The 20,267-nt window shown below is 37.2% G+C and overlaps 1 protein-coding gene across 4 annotated transcripts in view; it reads left to right on the top strand.

Moving 5' to 3' along the window:
• KNTC1 (kinetochore associated 1) overlaps window positions 1-20,267 on the top strand; it is a 71,910-nt gene that overhangs the window by 2,575 nt on the left and 49,068 nt on the right. For all 4 annotated transcript variants that reach the window (XM_070475163.1, XM_070475160.1, XM_070475161.1 and 1 more), the window contains exons 3-20: window positions 3,164-3,284; window positions 4,774-4,889; window positions 5,737-5,815; window positions 6,589-6,666; window positions 8,331-8,365; window positions 8,599-8,709; window positions 9,666-9,759; window positions 10,123-10,175; window positions 10,389-10,504; window positions 10,994-11,048; window positions 11,574-11,672; window positions 12,930-12,973; window positions 13,079-13,144; window positions 13,239-13,314; window positions 17,958-18,083; window positions 18,174-18,263; window positions 18,637-18,690; window positions 20,005-20,066. In XM_070475163.1, coding sequence (XP_070331264.1) covers window positions 3,164-3,284; window positions 4,774-4,889; window positions 5,737-5,815; window positions 6,589-6,666; window positions 8,331-8,365; window positions 8,599-8,709; window positions 9,666-9,759; window positions 10,123-10,175; window positions 10,389-10,504; window positions 10,994-11,048; window positions 11,574-11,672; window positions 12,930-12,973; window positions 13,079-13,144; window positions 13,239-13,314; window positions 17,958-18,083; window positions 18,174-18,263; window positions 18,637-18,690; window positions 20,005-20,066 — 1,475 coding nt within the window. The remainder of the gene's footprint in view (window positions 1-3,163; window positions 3,285-4,773; window positions 4,890-5,736; window positions 5,816-6,588; window positions 6,667-8,330; window positions 8,366-8,598; window positions 8,710-9,665; window positions 9,760-10,122; window positions 10,176-10,388; window positions 10,505-10,993; window positions 11,049-11,573; window positions 11,673-12,929; window positions 12,974-13,078; window positions 13,145-13,238; window positions 13,315-17,957; window positions 18,084-18,173; window positions 18,264-18,636; window positions 18,691-20,004; window positions 20,067-20,267) is intronic.

The raw sequence follows: 20,267 nt of genomic DNA, 5'->3' as shown, positions 1-20,267 counted from the left end.
AGTAGCCATGTGGTGGTTGTTTTATAAATGAGTATAGTCCTTTCTCAGGGATTCCAAGTTTAGTGTCAAATTACTGGAAATTTCCATCTGAATTCCCCATACGTCATTTTAAGGTCAATATTCCAAACCTAAACTTTTCATAGCTCCTCTTGGCATTTTAGAAATACAGATGTATGCAGAAATGATACAAAGAATATCTACCACCAGCTTAGGAAGTAAAACATTACCTAGAATTGAAGCAAGCCCCTGGCGTCCCTCCCTGATCCCAAGCTCTTCTCATACTCCTACCACTGAGGTTGAGATTGTCCAATCCTTTCCATGAATTTCTCTCTATATTTTAACTTTCTTCTTTTAATGACTACTCCACCATTCTCACACCAGGCTTGAAACCTTATTCTCTGCCTTCTATGGAAAGTATTGCTGTTCGTTTTTTATCTTTGATTTTCTTTCTCAGTAATTTGCTTTTGATAAAATTTTGGTGATCGTGGTAAACAAAGGTTTCTTTTAGAGAAAGTACAAATGATCTTCTGTCCCAGTATTATAGCCCAGGATTCCTCTGCTTCTCATAGTAAGTTAATGTAATGTTTTAATTAGCTGATTAAGGAAAAAAGTTTTAAAAGGAGGAAAGACCAGACAAGATTTGTAGTTTTTAGAGCTAGAAAGGGAGGGCCTGAGTCTTTGGCAACATTGTTCATCAAAGGTTTCAAAATGTAGGCTTTTGACTTTTTCTTCAAAGGAGCATTAAACTGATAGAGGTTTTCAAAAAATCATTCTTTATGCAACTTGTGTCCTCTTGTCAGCCTGTCCTGCTTTATGGCATTTGTAAATCACAAATTTATATGGAATTTATAAATATTATGAATAATACAAATAAATTTTAGTCCTTGGTATTTATTTCTAAAAGGCAAGAGTGTAAAAATTACTGTAGGTTCTATAATGAGAAAATGGTATTTCTTTATTTTTTATTATTACCAGCAGCCTTAAAAGATGGAAGTGGCCCAGGCCCCTCTTGATCTTTGAGGGCTACTGTTGAAGAAGGATAGTATGTATTGAGCTTTGAGTTCAGTTAAGAACTGAAATTTCATCAGTTGTTAGCTTGGGGCATTACTTGTAGCAAATGCTGTGTTCACAACCCGTGCTTGCATTTGGTAACTCTTCTTAGGATTTTTCCTTAAAGTTAGACAGATAGGACACAGAAATAAAAGATACCTAGCTGTGCAAGTCAGTGTGTGCCAAATACCAAATGAATGGTACAGACAGGACATGTAGTAGGAGTTCAGAGAATGGAGAGCTCACTGTGGGTTGGGACAATCTAAGGAGCATTTCATAAACTAGCATCTGATTTGGGCCTTCAGAAAAAGAAGGGGAAATGAAATCACAACTTAACCAAAATATGTGGAATGCAGCCAAATCAGTTCTTAGAGGGAAACTGCATGCATATATTAGAAAAGAAGAAAAATCTAAAGTCAATAATCTTAAGTTTTCAGTTAGGAAACTACAAAAAGAAAATGGACTTTCCTTGTGGTCCAGTGGTTAAGACTTTAACGCTCCCAATGCAGTGGGCACAGGTTCGATCCCTGGTGAGGAATTAAAATCCTGTTGCATGGTGTGGCAAAAAAAAAAAAAAATGTCTCAAGGTTCGCAATCCAGACAGAGAAAACAGCCTGGGTTAGAACCCTGGGAGGTGTAGCACAGTTTCTTCTTTGGTATAACTTTTCAGTTTGAAGAGGTTAAGAGTATAAGAGGAATCAGAATGTAGTTTTCAAGAATTACACCTGCAGGAGGTGGCCACTGAAACAGATATAATATGAACCGATTTAACGAGCATATGCTACAGGCTAGGTTCCCTTCCAAGCCCTGTGCTGTTGTGCAGCGGCTCACTCGTCTCCGACACTTTGCAGCCCCATGGACTGCAGCATGCCAGGCTTCCCTGTCCTTCACTGTCTCCCCGAGTTTGCTCAAACTCGTGTCCATTGAGTCAGTGATGCCATCCAACCATTTCATCCTCTGTCACCTGCTTCTCCTCTCCTTGATCTTTCCCAGCATCAGGATCTAAGCCCTTTATATGAATTAATTCATGATTCTCCAAACCAGCCAGTGTTGTAGGCATTATTATTATTGTTTCTGGTTTACTAGAGAGTTGAGGCATTTGCCTGAGATGACTTAGCTAGTAAGTGACAGCATTCTCAACCACTGAGCTGTCCAACTGCTTTAAGGTTCATATATGTGGGAACCTCTAATCAACAGAAGCTGCAACCTGGAGACTCATATTTGGCTTGCAGTGTTTTTTAAAATGTTGACTGAAAAAAAAAAAGAAAAAAAAATGTTGACTGAGCTGCCAATATTTAAAATTTAGAATATTTCACATAAAGATGCAGATTTTCTTGGTAAATTGGAAGCTGTGGCCATGCCAGGGTCACATTTCCATGGGGCTTTCATTTTGCTGACTCTAGTTTCTGTAGGGCCTTGTGTCCTTCATTTCACAATACACCACAGCCCCCCTCCCTGTTGTAGCCCAGACACTGAGACTTTATGCCAATATTGGTTCATTCATTTGTGTTAACACCTGTTGGTTTCTCCAAGTGTAAGGTCGACCCTTAGGAAACAAAGGCTTGTACTTGGGAATCGTTTGCCCTGTGCTACGGAAGACAGAGGAGCCTGGCGTGCTGCAGCCCACAGGGTCACAAAGACCTGGACATGACTTTAAGACTGAGCAACAACAACAGAAGCAACCCTGGACTATTTCCCTGTTTCAGGTTCTGATGGGATTCAAGATATCATAGAAAGAAAAGCTTGGGGCTTCCCTGATGGTCCAGTGGCTGAGACTCTACGTTCCCAATGCAGTTCAATCCTTGGTCAGGGAACTAAATCCTATATGCTGCAACTCAGAGTTTGCATTCTACAACTAAAGACCCTGCATGCCACAAAAAGATCTAGGATCCTGTGTGCCACAACTAAGACATGGTGCAGCCAAATAAATAAATAAACATTAAAAAAAAAAAAAAAAGGAAAGCTTGACTAAGCAGTTATATGGGCTCAAGAAAAGAGGCCTGTCAAGTGAAGTGTTAAATTTGGGTGCTTAGGACTGTGATGACATTGTTGATAACTATTGTTAAACGTGTATAAAAATGCTTTATTTTAGTCTTATTTTTCCCTCCCCCAGGCCTCATTAAATCCAAAAATACAAGCATTCAGCTTAAGTGATGGGTTTATTATTGTGGCAGATCAATCGGTGATACTGTTGGACAGTATTTGTCGATCTCTTCAGTTACATCTTATATTTGGTAAGTCTAATGTAATGCAGTAAACAAATTGGAAGTCAACTATATCTGGCTACCAATTTCTACAGCATTGCCTTTTCTTTACTCCATTATTTAGAAGACTTGAAATTAAACTGATTTTAAGAAATGAATCTTGAGTACCGTGTGCTGAGTATCAGGTGGAAAGGATACTGAGATGATCCTTTCTGTCAATAAGTCTAGGGAAAAGCATACTAGGAGAGCAACAGTTGATTTGCATGGTTTTTGTGTTAGTAGAAAACTGGGCTTCCCTGGTGGCTTAGCAGTAAAGAATCCGCCTGTAATGCAGGAGACTTGGTTTTGATCCCTGGGTCAGGAAGATCCCCTGGAGTAGGGCATGGCAACCCACTCCAGTACTGCCTGGAGAATCCCATGGACAGAGAAGCCTGGCGGGCTACAGTCCATGAGGTCACAGACTCAGACACGACTAAAGCAACTTAGCACACACACATGTTCAAGTTCCTGGATCTTGTGCATAATTTTAATACCATCAGGACATATTTGAATACTTCTAGCACTATAAATGTTTAAAAAGTGCTTATGAATGAATTCCTATTGCATTAAAGAGCTTTAAGTATGTATATGCAAATATGGACTTAACAGTAAACTAAGGGGCAAACAAGTCAGTGGTTTTGTTGGAAAATAGGTGAAAATATTGTGAAACTTTTTCTGAAATTTTGAGAGAAATTGAAGTGTTTGAGAACAGCTGAAAATTAATGATTAATTTTAAAACAGAACTTAGCTGGAAAGGAATCAGAAGGTATGCACGTGAGAACAAAATCTTGATCTCAACATGTAGGAGGAAAATCCATATTTTGTGGAATCTTAGCATATCTGCCCTGATGGGGCCACAGGATTCAGTTTCACCGATGGAAAGTGAGACTGTCTACATATAGTACTCTGTGTACAGATATTGCTAGTGACTAATTTTAGTTATAAATGATTTATGTTCTACTGCCTTTTGTCTTAGTCTTCCCCTTGCAGTCTTCACTTCCCACTGGCCTTCTTTCTGTTGTGCAGACAAAAGCTTTCTCACCTCCTTCAAATTTTTGTTCAGATCTAACCTTAACAAAGGGAGCTGTCCTGAGCACGCCAATTAATACCACATGGCTCTTCCGAGCTCTGTTTCCCTCTGTATAACCTTTGTTTGTGTCATATAATTAGAATGTTATGCTGACTGTTTATCATCTATTTCTGCCTTAGCATTTGAGTTCCATGAAGTTGGGACTCTTGGTAATATTCTCAGATATATACAAAAGGCCTTGAACAATGCTTAGCCTATATTCTGTGCTCAGCAAATATTTATTGACTAAGAGTCAGTAGCATTCCTTTTGACATTAATCACTACTTTCCTGAAATATTTAAAAGAAGCTTCTCAAATAGTTGACTTTAAATAACAAAATTTGCAATTCTTTGTATTGAAAATAAACATTTTTGGAGGAAGCTTGGCATAACTTGGATTTGAAATTTTCAGATACTGAAGTGGACGTCGTTGGCCTGTGTCAAGGAGGAAAGTTTCTTTTGGTTGGGGAGAGAAGTGGCAACTTACATCTTATTCATGTAACATCAAAGCTAACATTACTCACCAATGTAAGACCTTGTTACCTTGTTACCTTTTTCATCTCCATTATCTAAATTCTAAATTATCTCTTAGCTAAAAACTCTAGCAAAGCATTGCTTGATTTGTGTTTTAAATTAAAAGAGTAATGTTTCTTAACGTTGAATTTAAGAATCATAGCTTAGAAACTGAAAAAATGCATAACCTAAAAGTTGAGAATTATGTTTTATTGGGTGGACTTTCTGAGAACTTCAAGCCCGGGAGGCAGTCTCTCAAGATAGCTCTGAGGGACTGCTCTGAAGAAGTAAGGGAGGAGCTAGGATATATAGGAGTTTTGCAAGACAGACCATATAGTCGGAACATCAAAAGAGTGCTGTTAACTAAAGAAAGTCAGGTATCTCAGGTTAATGAATTTGATGTTTTCTGTGTATGGGAAGATGCACGAGTGGGCTCACTCAAATCATTCCTTTGATATATGCACCTTTACTATCCAGGGCCAGAGTCAGGTGCTTCCCCATCCAGAGTCCCCTTGGTGTACACTTGGGAGTAGCTGCCGTGGCTGAGGGCTGGCCAGTGGGCAGCCTGTTCATATCCATCCTGAGTTCCTTCATGGCTGGATGTGGCCACAGCATCCTTTGCTGAAATGGCAGGCAACATTTTTTAATCCACAAAACATATGACATAAGTGCAAAGCTGAAAAATTACAGTTTGAAGACTGTATACTTGTCCATAATAGTTTTCTATTTCAAGACTAAAATGTTTGGGATATAGGCAGAATTATTGCTAATGATAATTGATGACCCTCAAGTTTAAAGAAAATAATCTTTGATTGTATTTTTCTGGGTTTAATCTTATCACTTGATATTAATTTGTAATTAGGCTTTTGTTCAGAAAGCTAACGATGAAAATCAGTGTACTTACCGGAATCTTGTTATTGAGAAAGATAGTTCAAATGAGGGTAAGTTTTTAAATTTCTTTTTTAATATCTTCTTAATAATGTTCAGTCAAAAAATCAGATTTGTACTTAATATATTAGGTAAATTAATTTGTGCTAGGTGGCTCAGTTGGTAAAGAACCCACCTGCAGTGCAGGAGACCTGGGTTTGATCCCTGGGTTGGGAAGATCCCCTGGAGGAGGAAATGGCAGCCCACTGCAGTATTCTTGCCTGGAGAATCCCCATGGACAGAGGAGCCTTGCGGGCTACAGTCCATGAGGTCACAAAGAGTCGGACATGACTGAGTGACTAACACTTACACGAAGTTAAACTTTTGGGGTGCAATTAATATTGTTTTAAAAAATAAGTTTATTTTAGATCTTTTCAGAGGCTTAAATGTTAACTCTTCTTAAATAATATATCCTAAACTTTTTACAGTTTTAAGAGTTCTATAGATAAAAGGATACATAATATTCTTTAAAAATGTTCTTATGGATTTTAGTGTATTTATTATACTTCTTTTTAACACATGTTAACTGGACTTTATTTTGATGTAGCTGAGATTATTATTTTCTGGTAAATGAAGTTTGGTTTATAAGTTTCAAAGAAGTAGTTTTGTTTTTGCAGATAATTTACCAACTCTTTATAAATAACTTTTATCTGTATTGCTACTATATTATTTGGTTATTAGACTTTAAGTGAGCAAATGGACATATTTTTAAGCTAGATCCAGACTCTGGTTTAAATTTTATATTGATGTGCCTTTTAAAAAAGCTGGCTTGATTTTATTTTAATAGATACCTATTATATGCTGCTTCTTACAAACAATGGACTTTTTTGTATTACGAACCTTCAGCTTGTAAAAATTCAACAAGGTAAGTAATGTAATATTTTCTTATTACTGATTTGAAGCAAATTTTTTTTGAGCAAAGGGCTCTTTTTTTAAATCAATAATTTTTTTTTTTTTTTGAGTTGAGGTCTCTGCCACTGGCTTTATTTTATTTTATTTTTTCCCATTTATTTTTATTAGTTGGAGGCTAATTACTTTACATCATTACAGTAGTTTTTGTTATACATTGAAATGAATTAGCCATGGTAAATCAATAATTTTATTTATTTTTTGTTGGCACTGTTACACTGTTGGTTTATTGTGTCTTCATTGCTGAGCATGTGCTTTCTCTACGTACAGAGCTCAGGAGTTCTGCTCTCCAGTTGTGATGTGCAGGCTGTTCATTGTTGTGGCTTCTTTTCCTGTGGAACACGGGCTGTAAGGGCGCATGGGCTTCAGTAGTCGCGGTTCCCGAGCTGTAGAGCGCAGGCTCAGCAGCTGCGGTGCACTGGCTTCGTGGCTTCTCGGTGTGCGCGGTCTTCCTAAACCAGGGATTGAACCTGCGTCTCCTGGATTGGCAGGCATATTCTTTACCACTGCGTCACCAGGGAAGCCGCACAGCAATATTTCTTATGAGTTTTCCAAGTAATTTTAATATACTCTCTTTGAGAATATTTTAGTGTACCTACATTCTTTGATACTGGGTATACTTTGAGTATTTGTAATGTACGTATTCTCCAAGTTAGGGCTGCAACAGAATCTGAAGAAATATTTATTTATAGCCTTCGACGACTTTACAACTTAGTCAGAGAGATGGGCGAGCATATGCTAGCATAGTAATAAATGCTTTTTGCTGGAATGAATGAACCTGTAAACTGAAATGGTTGTGTGTTAATAATACAGAGCAGTAATCTAGAGTGTGTTAGTGAATCGTGTGGATCTTATATCCCTCTGAACTAGCCGAGATTGAGGAATTGATTCCAGGTATGTATTCAACAATTTTTTTTTTAGATCTACTGTGTGCTAAGAGGGCTTCTCAGGTGACGCTAGTGATAAAGAACCCGCCTGCCAGTGCGGGAGACGTAGGAGATAATAGTTTGATCCCTGGGTTGGGAAGATCCCCTGGAGGAGGGCATGACAACCCACTCCAGTATGTTAGCCTGGAGAATCCCATGGACAGAGGAGCCTGGTGGGCTACAGTCCATAGGATCACAAAGGTCATAAAGAGTAGGACCCAACTGAAGCGATTTAGCACACATGCATACATGTGCTAAGAATGTGCCAGATCCTGGGGATACGAGGAGATTTAAGATACATGGTTCTCTAAAGGTTGATGAAGGAGCTGGACAAGTGAAACAACTCTTCCAAAAGGGAGTGCAAAGTGATGAAGACATCACAGGTAGCCCTTCAGAGCTTGACTAGGAGAGTTGGGGCAGGGAGAAGACTCTGAGTAGGAAGAACCTTGGTGAGCGAACGTGTGGAGAGGCACTGTAAGGATTGTAAAACATGCTGGCGGGTGCCCTGAGTACAACATGTCATCACAGTTTATTTCTTTGGTCAAGGGCAAAATTGAAAAGTCACTAGCACTTTATTAATTTCTGACCAGTTGTTCTTCTCACTAGATTGTATATAATTTCATCTTGACACAGGAGACTCCTATGTATTTTATGTCATAGTATAAATTTAGCCTACTTTCTCTTTTTCATGCAGCGATTGAAAAGGCAGACGTCAATACAGCTAAGAAGGTAAGACAAAACCACACTGTCTTGTTAAAACTTCAATGCCAGTTTAAGAAAGTATTTCTGCATAATTGTCTAATGGTTGACTTTGGGGAATTAGCATGATGAAACATTTTAATGACATTCCTATTAACAAGGTACATTTGTAACTGTTGATTTAACTGATTTTTATCAATCTTTCCAAGGAGTTTGGACTATGGAGCATATATATAACATTCTTATTTTTTTTAATCTTCCAGTTACAAGGACAAATCCAGTCCAGCTTTATTTCTACTGAGAATTATCATACTCTTGGTTGTCTCAATCTTGTGGCTGGTGATTTAGCAAGCGAAATCCCTGTGATAATTGGGGTAATTCTTTTTTTATAAAATTTCAAATTTATTTTTCTGAAATGTTTCATTAAAACATAGTTTTGGTAAAAAATTATGAATTTGTAGTGTATAGCAGAAATAGGGAAATTAGAGAATAAAGGTCATGAAATTAACTCAATAAGTTAACTAAGTTTCTACATTGGAAAAACTATTGCATCTTTATTTTCACAAATCTCTACCTGACATTTAGCAAGTCTTTCAGTTAGGGCTTCCCTGGTTGCTCAGATGGTAAAGAATCTGCCTGTAATACAGGAGACCTGGATTCGATCCCTGGGTCCGGAAGATCCACTGAAGAAGGAAATGACTTCCAATATTCTTGCCTGGAGAATTCCATGGAGAGGAGTCTGATGGGCTGTAGTCCATGGGGTTGCAAAGAGTTGAGCAACCAACACTTTCACTTTTCACTTCAGCTATGAGTACAACAGCAGCAAACAAAATATCTAATGTCATATTCAAGGAGTAGGCAAAAATTCTATATTGAATTATATTATTACAGCATTTAGAACATTTTTGCTTGCCAAATTTATATATTAAGCGGGCATTTTTCCCCATCTAGTGTATCCTGTTCAGTATTTCATCGGGCTTCAAATAATTTGAAATGAATATTTATGAGTTTTTTTTAAATAGTAGTTATTTTAATGACAATACTTCATCAAGCACTGTATTTATCTCATAATTCTAGAGGACGTCTTAAAGCTTATCTGGTGTCTCTAAGTTGCCTGAACATGCCTGCTCCTTGTTAAATGTGGTAGGAGTTCACTGTTCTTTCAATTCTGTTTTCTTGAAAACTAGGAGAGGAACTGGATGATACAGCTAGCTGAGCTTGAATATATATAAATATATTTTGAAATCAGTCATGTACAACTTTGATGTTTCTACTTGGAAGAGAACTTGGGTCTAAAACCAAGTTTGTAATTGACATTTCACTTCTGTAGGGAACTGGCAGTTGTGCATTCTCAAAATGGGAGCCAGATTCTTCGAGGAAAGGGATGACAGTTAAGAGTGTTATTGATTCAGAGATTATCAAAGGTAAAAACAAGTTAATGAAACTACTTTTGGTAATTGAAAATGAGTTGTTATTTTCATGTCAATATGCTAAGTCTAGCATGTGGGCCATTTTACCAAATAACTCTTGCAGACAAGCCAGCTTATTAGTCTATGATTGTCTGCATATTTGACTTATGGGAGTGTTGCACTTGTTACTCTTCATTTTGGAAGGTTTTTTGTTTTAGTAGTCATCCAGAAAAGTAGAGGGGAGGGAATACATGGGAATGGAAACTTCTTGTTTAAGTGTAGTTCTGCCTTTTCATAAGTATGTTATTTACTGTCTTAAATATGGCAATATGTAACCCAGAAACATAGTCCTTACACACCTTGCTTTTTCTTTTGTAGGTGCAAAGAAGTTCCAGCTTATAGACAACCTGCTTTTTGTTCTTGATACCGAGGTATGTTTCTGATACTTTGCCTTAAGTATTTTCACTTGGTATTATATTTAACAGTGGAAGTGTTGTCAGACTTAACCAAGACAAGGACTTTAGCTGGGGTGAATTACTGTCTTGTGTATTGTACTTTATTTCAGTTACATATCAAAAGATAGATTCCCAAGTGTAAATTTTTAGTCATTAAGAGGATGTATCAGTGAAATGTCTCTTTTGCAGAACGTGTTGAGCTTATGGGATGCTTACACCCTAACTCTCATATGGAACTGGCCTGTCCTTCATGTAGAAGAGTTTCTTCTCACCACAGAAGCGGAGTCGCCTTCATCAGTCACCTGGTACATTATGACACTCACATTGATTTCCCTTCTGTTAGAATTAGGTTTCTTGCCTGGTTCTGATCAGATCTTTGCTACCCCGTGGTCTCTACAGTCTATGGAATTCTCCAGACAAGAATACTGGAGTGGGTAGCCTTCCCTGCTCCAGGAAATCTACTCAACTCAGGGGTCGAACCTAGGTCTCCTGCATTTCAGGCAGATTCTTTACCAGATGAGCCACCAGGGAAGCCCCATTACATTCCAAATAACACTGTGAACAGACTGACAGGGTAAAGACCATTTCATTGTTAGCCATTAAGAACAAATAGGTAACACAAAAAACTCCAAGTGAATGTGTTAGAAAGAGTGTCAGTCTAGGCCATAAACGTTGAGAAGCCAAATTCATTATTTTCTGTGTGAATAAATTTTTATATAAGGATATCACTTTGACTTAGCTTATGTCTAGCAACTGGCTTATGTGATTCACTTAAACCTTCTTTTCTCTTTCAGGCAAGGGATTACAAATCTCAAATTAGTGGCTCTGACAACTACTACTAATAAGAAGGTTTGGGAGAATTTATTTCACATTTGTCCATATTATGTGTTAGAAATAGCATTAATACAAAACTGGTTGTTAAGTAGTGCTCACAATATATTAGCTCTTATTTCACACATGTACTTGACAGATCAGAAATAACCCTGTGGAGAGGTCTTTTTTCTCATCTAAATGAGAAAATGGTATAAATCTCTGTTCCATACTTTAATTGGAGCATTTCCACAAGAAAATGCGTATTATAGTGATACTTCTTGGTTCTGACACTGAGGAATTACATTTGCTTTAGTTACATTTGCCTTACATTTACATTTGCCTTCCGAATTAAATGGACTCCAGGTAGCAGATTTAGAAGATGGGATAGAATGTAATTTTATATGTAACCTTTAAATGATACAGTAACAAATTTACTTATTTTTTTTTTCATTTAACATTGTATCAAATGTTTTCATCTATGTCCTGGATTGTGAAGTGCTATCTTGTGCTTATAGGTTTATATTGACCTAAGAAATTCATTGCTGTCCTATTTTTTTTTAGATGAAAAACCTCGTGGTCTATTCATTACCTGCAATGGAAATACTGTATTCTTTGGAAGTATCTAGTATTTCTTCTCTGGTCCAAACAGGAATTAGCACGGTAAGGTGACATGTATTTTGAACTACTTTATAGCAACAACAACAAAAACAATTAAGAATAACTGAGTCAAGAATGAGTGGAACCTAGTGGAATACCTGGATAAATCTCAGGTTTCTAACCATATTTATTGTTATCAGAGGTCCTGAAATACATTTATTTGTAGGAGGTCAGTTTTCATTTAAAAAGACAAGATAATTAATTGACTAAGACGTCAGTCAATTGCATATTCAATTTTCTTGTCTGTTCACAGGGAATATAAATGATTGTTAATTTGGGAGAGGTTATCACTTTTTACTTAACTTTCTAACTAAAAATATTAACTAAATAATAATAAATTTAACTAATAATAAAATAAGATAAATTTAAATAATTTTAACAAAAAATAATTTATTTTTTAACTAAAGATTTTATCCTAAAAAAATTTTTTTACTGTGTTTCATCTCTTTTATATACACGCCCTGCATTTTTTCCAAACCATTTGGAAATTACTTGCAGACATCATAACTTCTCATCTCTAGTTTTACCAGGTATCTCCTAAAGAGTCAAGCCATTCTTCTAAAACATAGTCATCACACTCACAACATTTAACAGTAATGCAATATTATTGTGAAATATGCCATCCAAATTCAAATTTTACCAATAGTGCCAATTACTTGAGAACTTTTTTTTCCCCCTGACCTAGGATTCAGTCAAGCATCAGAAATTGAATTTTGTTGTGGTCACATGGTGGTTTACTTTAATCTCTAAACTTCCTTAGTCTTATCTTGGTCTTTTCTGACACATTTTCTTGAGTACTAGTAGAATGGTTGAATGTTCCTCCATTTGGATCTGTCAGCCTCATCGTGATTAGATTTGTGCTCAGCTTTTCTGGCCAGGATCCTGCATAGGTGATATTGTGTCCTGACTGAATCATGTTAAGGGACTCAAGTTTACTCATCTTGTTATTGGTGCTATTAAATTTGATCACTTGGTTAAAGCAGATCTGCCAGATTTCTTCCTTGTAAAAGTACACGTTCCCCCTGGTAATTAGTAAGTAATTTCTGTGGTACTGTTTAGAGACTATGGGAATATATTCTTTTCCTCAACAGTTTTTCTCAGTAATTTTAGAATCCATTGATGGATAATTTCTGCCTAAACCAGCTGTTACTCTAGTAACTATAAAGTGGATTATTTCTGTTTCTCAATTTTTTTTTTTTTTTTCTGTTTTTTTTTTTTTTTTTCTGTTTCTCAATTTTAAGCATGTTTTTGCTCTTGTAGGATACCATTTACCTTCTGGAAGGAATTTGCAAAAATGATCCAAGGTAGGTCATATTTTGTTTATCAGATACATCATTAAATAACCGCACAGTTAAAATTTACTTACTAATATTAAATGACAAATGTCAATATTAAAACATTTTTTTCAGTCTGTCTGAAGACTCAGTCTCCGTTTTAGCACTCAGATGTCTTACAGAAGCTTTACCAGAAAACAGGTAACTTCTCCTTTTCTTCTGAGCCTTACCCCTTAATGGAAGACTTGAATTCCCTGATTAAAAATTTTACTGAAATTTCTTTTCAATTTTTCAGATTGAGTCGGTTACTTCACAAACACAGATTTGTTGAAGCTGAGAGCTTTGCCATTCAGTTTGGACTAGATGTTGAGGTAATTATTCATGTATTGATTCATGCATTGAAAGCATTTCTTCATGTACTAGAGGCTGAGGAGACAAACAGGTAAAACATGATTGAAATTCAGTGTGATCAGACCTGTAATTAAGATATGACCAAAGTAGAGTAAGGGATTCAAAGGAGGTACTGAACTTTTAAGTAGGGTGGGAAGACTTCCTGGAGGAGGTAATTTTATGTCAGATCTTGAAGATATTCCTGATAGTCCTGGGAGAGGAAGGGAATTCTAAGTATTAGGACACATGAAGAAAGTGAGGGATGGAACTTTCCTGGCAAACCAGTGGTTGGGGCTTCGCCAACCAAAACAGGGATGGGGTTGCAGGTTTGATTGCTGGTCAGGGAGCTAGGATCCCGCTTGCCTGGAGGCTGTAAAACCAAAGCATGGAACAGAAACAACACTGTAACAAATTCAGTGAAAACTTAAAAAAGAAAAATTCATCCCTTATTAAAAAGAAATTCACATAGATGTTAAAAAGAAAGTAAGTAAGGGAGTCTTATGGTTTCCAGGAACTCCTAGTAATTAGTCAGGACTAGCATGTAGGTTCAATGTGCATTGAAAGAAAAGGTGATGATGGAGAAGAAGGTCAGAGTCTGGAGGGCTTTGTGTGCACTGCAGAGGATTTAGGTTTTGTTCTGCAGGTGATGGGGAGCTCCTAAGAATTTCACTGTATAAAAAGGGGAAATTGATAATGGGATTGAACCCGTATCTCAGTTGGAAGACTGAACCAGTGCAGCAAGGTAGAGACACACAGGAAGGAAGGCCAAGAGAGGTGTGTGGAAGGTAGAAGCAGTGGGGCTCAGTGATCAAACAGGGGGTGATAATGTCGGGAAGGGACTTGCAGGTCTCTGCTCAGCACACTCGTTGGAATGTGATGATATGACTTAAAAATGAAGAGTGTCGTGAAAGAGTTAGGGATAGCATATAAGGGGTTCTGCCTTATGAACATTGCATGTGTGACTTCCCTAGTGGCTCAGCAGTAAAGAATCTGCTGCCAGTGCAGGAGACAGAGGTTCAATCCCTGATCCGGGAAGATCCCACATGCCAGGGAGCACCTAAGCCCGTGCACTGCAACTACGGAGCCTGTGCTCTGGAACTGGGGAGCTGAAGCCTTGTGTGCCCTAAGGCCCATACTCCCCAACAAGAGAAGCCACTACAATGAAAGGTCCATGCAGAGAGTAGCCCCCACTCACTGCAACTAGAGAAAAGCCCTCACAGCAACAAAGACCCAGCATAGCCCAGAAATTAAATAAATAAAATTATATGTTTAAAAAAAAACATTGCATGTAAGGGATCTTACAAAATGAGGCTCTCTGATAGGAACCTAGAGAGTGATCTGAGCTGAATCTGGAGGTGGATAACACGGGGGAATGACTCAGACCTCTCAAGGAGAATGTGGAGAGTCAGAAGAGATCTGAGTATGAGATACAGGGCACCAGCACATGGGACATAGAGGAAGAAAGGCGATGAACACATTTGGGAAGAAACCTACACAAATGTGCAATTGAAGAAGCCAAAGAAGAAGAAACTGAAGTTTACGGAGGAGAATCCCTGGCAGTCCAGTGGTTAGGGCTTTTTGCTTTCACTGCTGAGGGCCTAGGTTCAGTCCTTGATGGGGGAATTGTGGTCCTATAAGCCATGAGACGTGGCCAAAAGACAAAAAGTTGAGTGGGGAGTGATCAGCAGTTGCAAATATTACTGATAAAATCAAGCATAAAAACTGAAAGTTGTTGAATTTGGTAATTAGGAATTCATTGATATCCCCTGAAAAGTCGTGGTAAGTAATGAAGGAGGAAGCCTAGTGGTAGTGAAGAACTAACTAGTATTTCCTTTGCGGATGGTGAGTATCCACCTGTTTGTTGTTTAAAATATGTAGCATTTTGGGGACTTCCCCACTGATTCAGTGACTAAGACTCCAGTAATCCCAATGAAGGGGGCCCAGGTTTGATTGTGGTTAGGGAACTAAATCCCCACATACTGCAACTGAGAGCTTGCATGCTGTAGCTAAAGATCTTATGTGCCACAAAGACCTGGCATAATCAAATTAAAAAAAAAAAAAAAGGAGTGAAAAAATGTAGCATTTTATGTAACAGCCTAAATGGAAAGAGAGCTTGAAAAAGTAGATGCAGTGCATATGTATAACTGAATCATTTTGTCGTACACCTGAAATTATCACATTGTTAATCAACTATACTCCAATATTAAATAAAAAGTTTTTAAACATAACATTTTAAAACACAGAAAAGAATTCCATATATTGTTTAAAAGTGTTTATGAGTAAAGAAGTAAGTAAATTAGTGGGATAACAACCACCAAAATTAAGATAACAGATATTTCTAGTTTAGGGAAGGAGGATGATGTATTTAGAAGAAGAGAGAGATCTTAAACTATATTAGTGATTTCTGTGGCCAGCACAGCAAGTAGGGATTGAAAGTGGTCGACGCAGTTTGGGAAAAAGAAACTAGAGACAGAATTAAAGTTTTAAAGATGGGACCAGGGAACTCAAGACCTTTTGGGTCAAGAGCCCTGTTTCTTGGAGCCACATCACTTTTATTTAGTGTTTTGGCAAGCAGAAAGTATCTTGTGTTACGATGAAGTCAGCCTCCTGTGTTCCCAGTCACGTCTCCCATTTTATTGATTACTTTAAACTATCTTCGTTATTTTCTTGTACAAGGGCTATCATCAAGCCGGAGGTCATAGACCCGCATATGCCTTGGGAAAACATCTTAGTGTGTGCACAAGCAGTGTTCTGAACTTGCACTGACCCGGCGCTCCAAGGTCCACACTGTTTTTCCTTAGCTTAGCAGGGCATGACAACCCCAACTGATCAACCCGATGTACTTTTATTTGGGTTGTGTTGTGTTGCTATATTTTGCTTTTATTCTTTTCCCATGGCGATTTTCTCATGGCTTAGCCAGAGCAACAGGTGGCTGACTGTTAACCCCTGTAAGTAATGTGCTCTATTTTTTTTTAATTTGAGTGATAAATATACAAGTATTTGTTATATTATTATCTTTTTAAACATCTGAGTTTCTAATTTTTAAAAAGGTGAATAGAGCAAAAAATCAAAACCAGTGAAAGGTGTTTTCAGGCACTGGAGACACAGAACTATAGAAACTACTCTTTCATATAATTTTAAAAAAAATTTTCTCTTTTAGTTAAAAAAAATGGGTGTACATGTGTTCATGTGTACATCATGTGTACATATCCTTTTTAGCTTTCGGAACCAGAAAGCCCATGTTAAAATTGGTATTTTGTTTATAAGAAAGGAACCTGAAGTACTTCCCTGGCGGTCCGGTGATTAAGACTCCATGCTTTCAAAGCCAGGAGGCTGTAGTTTGATCCCTGGTCAGGAAGAGATACCACATGCCACATGGCCAAAAGATAATTAAATAAAATTAAAAGGAAAAAGAAACCTGAAATTCTGACTTTATCTATATTCAAGTTGTTTCTAGCTGCTAAAGAACCTTTGATGGAAAACTAGACATGAAACATAATTGTGTGGTCATCTTCTAAAAACCAGCTCCATTTATTTAAAAAAAAAATTAAAGTTAATCAATTTGACTGCACTGGATCGTAGTCACAGCACACAGGGTCTTCAGTCTTTAGTTGCAGTATGTGGGATCTTTGGTTGCAGTGTGCGAAGTCTTAGTTGTGGCATGTGGGATCTAGATCTCTGACCAGGACCAAACCTCGGCACCCTTCATTGTCAGCACTGAATCTTAGCCGCTAGATCACCAGGGAAGTCCCTCTATTAATTTTTGAACAACATAATTTCAGACCCTCTCTTGAGTTTCAGGTTTTTTGGAGGGAGTTTTGAAATTTTTATTTTGTTTATTTGTTTATTTATTTTTGGGTGTGCTGGGTCTTCATTGCAACATGCTGGCTTTCTCTACTTGCAGCACATGGGGGCTTCTTGCAGAACACAGGCTCTAGAGTATGCAGGCTCAGTAGTTGTGGCTCATGGGCTTCTCTAGTTGTGCCATGCAGGCTTAGTTGCCTCATGGCATAGGGATCTTAGTTCCCTATCCAGGCATTGAACTTGCGTCCCCTGCAATGGAAGGTGAATTCTTAGCCACCAGAGCACTTGGGAAGTCCAAAGTTTAAGTTTTCTTAGCCATAGAATAGGGATCTTAGTATTTACCCATAGAGTTATGATGAGGTTCCAATGCTTACTTAGGTTTTTATGAGAATTAACTGAGATAATTCACATAAAGCTCTTAGTACACTACTGGTCACGTCTAGTGAGGACGCAGTAGAAATGATTTACATAACTTTGCAATCTGGATTACCTTTCACTTATCTAAGTGTTGCCTTCTTTAATGCTTTTTTTTTTTAATATTTATTTTTATTTATTTATTTGGCTACACCAGGTCTTAGTTTAGGCATTCGAGATCTTTAGTTGCAGTTTGTGCGATCTAGTTCCCTGACCAGGGATTGAACCCAGGCCCCCTGCATTAGGAGCATGGAGTCTTACCCACTGGACCACCAGGAAAGTCCCAGTGCTTATTCTTGAACTGCATGAATATTCACTTTTTTCTTTTTTTAGCATACAGCATAAGGTTTCATCAACAAGTATTACTTTGCTTCAGGTTTCTTGATGTGGCATGTTTATATTACAGCTTGTTTACAAAGTAAAATCAAATGATATATTGGAGAAACTAGCTTTGAGTTCTCTGGACACCAGTGAGCAAACTGAATGGCAAAAACTTGTAAATGAAGCTAAGGAAAATCTACATAAAATCCAGGTAGGTTTTCCCTGTTGTATAGTAGAATATTCAGAATAATGGAATGATCAGCATTGCGTCGCCTTACCATGTCTGGCATTTATGCAATAGGATGATGAGTTTGTGATGAATTACTGCTTGGAGGCTCAGTGGATAACCTATGAAACCACCCAGGAAATGCTAAATTATGCCAAAACCAGGGTAAGTTTTTCTAATTTTTGTCCATGTTAGTTTGTCTTAAGCAAAAGAAATAATTTCCAAAAAGCTGAATTGTTTTTCCATCAGTGATCTTTTTAAAGTGCATTTAAAAAGTGCATTTTTTGCTATACATTGTTTTTCTCACTGATCTTTGAATGAATACTGTTGCTAGTTATATTCCTTAAAATCAAGGTATAACAGATGGGCAAAATGTGAGCTGTTTCTTAAAAACAATGCATTTTACAAGATATATAATTTTTTTATTCATCTCAGAGTTCAGTGCAATTTACTTTTTAAAAATGATTTTTTACTTTAATTCACAGAATGGAGAACCTGATATAGCCAATATTCTAACCATGTTTCTTATTCATCTTAGCTTTTGAAGAAAGAAGATAAAACTGTTCTTGTCTATTCTGATGGCTTAAAAGAGGTAATTACATTAGATTTATAGGTTAATTCGGGGATGAGTGTACTAATAGAATATGCTTTTGAATTCAAGATAGATCTGTACTTTTTCAAGAGCAAGTTACTTTAATACATTTTTCCTTATTGCAAAATGGGAGTAATAATAGTACTTAAGGGTTATTTTGAAATCAAATGAAATATTTCCTCCAAGTATTTTTGCATAGTGATTGCTACCTGAAATAATTATAAATTATGATGATAGTTATGATAGTGTCAAAAATATATATGTGTGTACATGTACATACAGATCTTCCTAGATTTATGATGGGGTATGTCCTGACCAACCCATTATTAAGCTGAAAATATCATAAGTCAAAAATACATTTAACGGATTTTCCTGGCAGTCCAGTGGTTAAGACTCCATGCTCCCAATGCAGGGGGCACAGCTTCCATCCCTGGTGGGGGAACTAAGATCCTGCAGGCTACATGCAGATAATAAAAAGTACATATAATGCACCCAACCAACTGAACATCATAGTTTGGCCTCGCTTATGTTAAATGTGCTCATAGACTTACATTAGTGAGAGTTGGGCAAAATCATGTGACTCAAGGCCTACTTTATAATAAAGTGTCAAATAGCTCATATAATTTATTGAATACTGTACTGAAAGTGAAAACACATAATGGTGGAAAGGGCATCAGTTGTTTGGGATTATGTGGCTAAGGGGAGCTACAGCTTCCTAATTCTTGCCAGCATCACAAGAAAGTATTGTCTTGTATATTATTAACGCAGGAAGAGATCAAAACTTAAAGTGTGATTTCTATTGAATGCATATTGATTTTCCACCATCATAACATCAGAAAATCTTAAGTTGAACCATTGCATGCCAGGGACCATCTATAATTTTTAACTCTTATCTCAAAGTAAATGTTTGGTATAATCCAGTTAGGTTTTACCAGAAGGTCATATTTATAAATCAGTGGGAAAACTAATTGATTTTGAAAGACACTTTTCCTGCTAAGCTTTAGGCATTTCCTACATCATCCATTGGGATTGAAACATTTGGAAGACAGATTTAAAGTCGCAGTTTATATACAAATACCTTCCTCTTCTTTGCTGTTTTATTGCAATGCAATGACTGTGATTGGAAATGTTTCCATCAGTCCAAGTTTTATGTTTTGTGCTGAATAAAGGCAGCCATATTTATGGGTATTGACCTATAATACAGGATAAAAGGAGAATATGTGCAAGATTTCTAAAACAATGCCTAATTTTGGGTGTTTTTTATTTTAATGTTACTGCACACAATATTCAGACTGTCGGGTTGTTTCTCTTTAGGTACTAAGGGCTCATGCAAAATTGACTACTTTTTATGGAGCATTTGGACCAGAAAAATTCAGGTGTGTACATTCCCCATTTTTAATTTAAGTTTGGACTGTCATAAAAGATACAGCATTGCTTTGAATGAATTTATATTTCTAGGGAGTGAATGATGGAAAACGTTATCTTTCCTGATAAACTTTAGGCACTTCCTACATCATCCAGGTAAGGCAGACCACCTTACCCGCCTCCTGAGAAATCTGTATGCAGGTCAAGAAGCA

This window comes from Odocoileus virginianus, chromosome 12 (genome assembly GCF_023699985.2).
Source record: "Odocoileus virginianus isolate 20LAN1187 ecotype Illinois chromosome 12, Ovbor_1.2, whole genome shotgun sequence".
NCBI classification, from domain to species: domain Eukaryota; kingdom Metazoa; phylum Chordata; class Mammalia; order Artiodactyla; family Cervidae; genus Odocoileus; species Odocoileus virginianus.
This window is presented reverse-complemented; position numbering and strand designations above follow the sequence as displayed.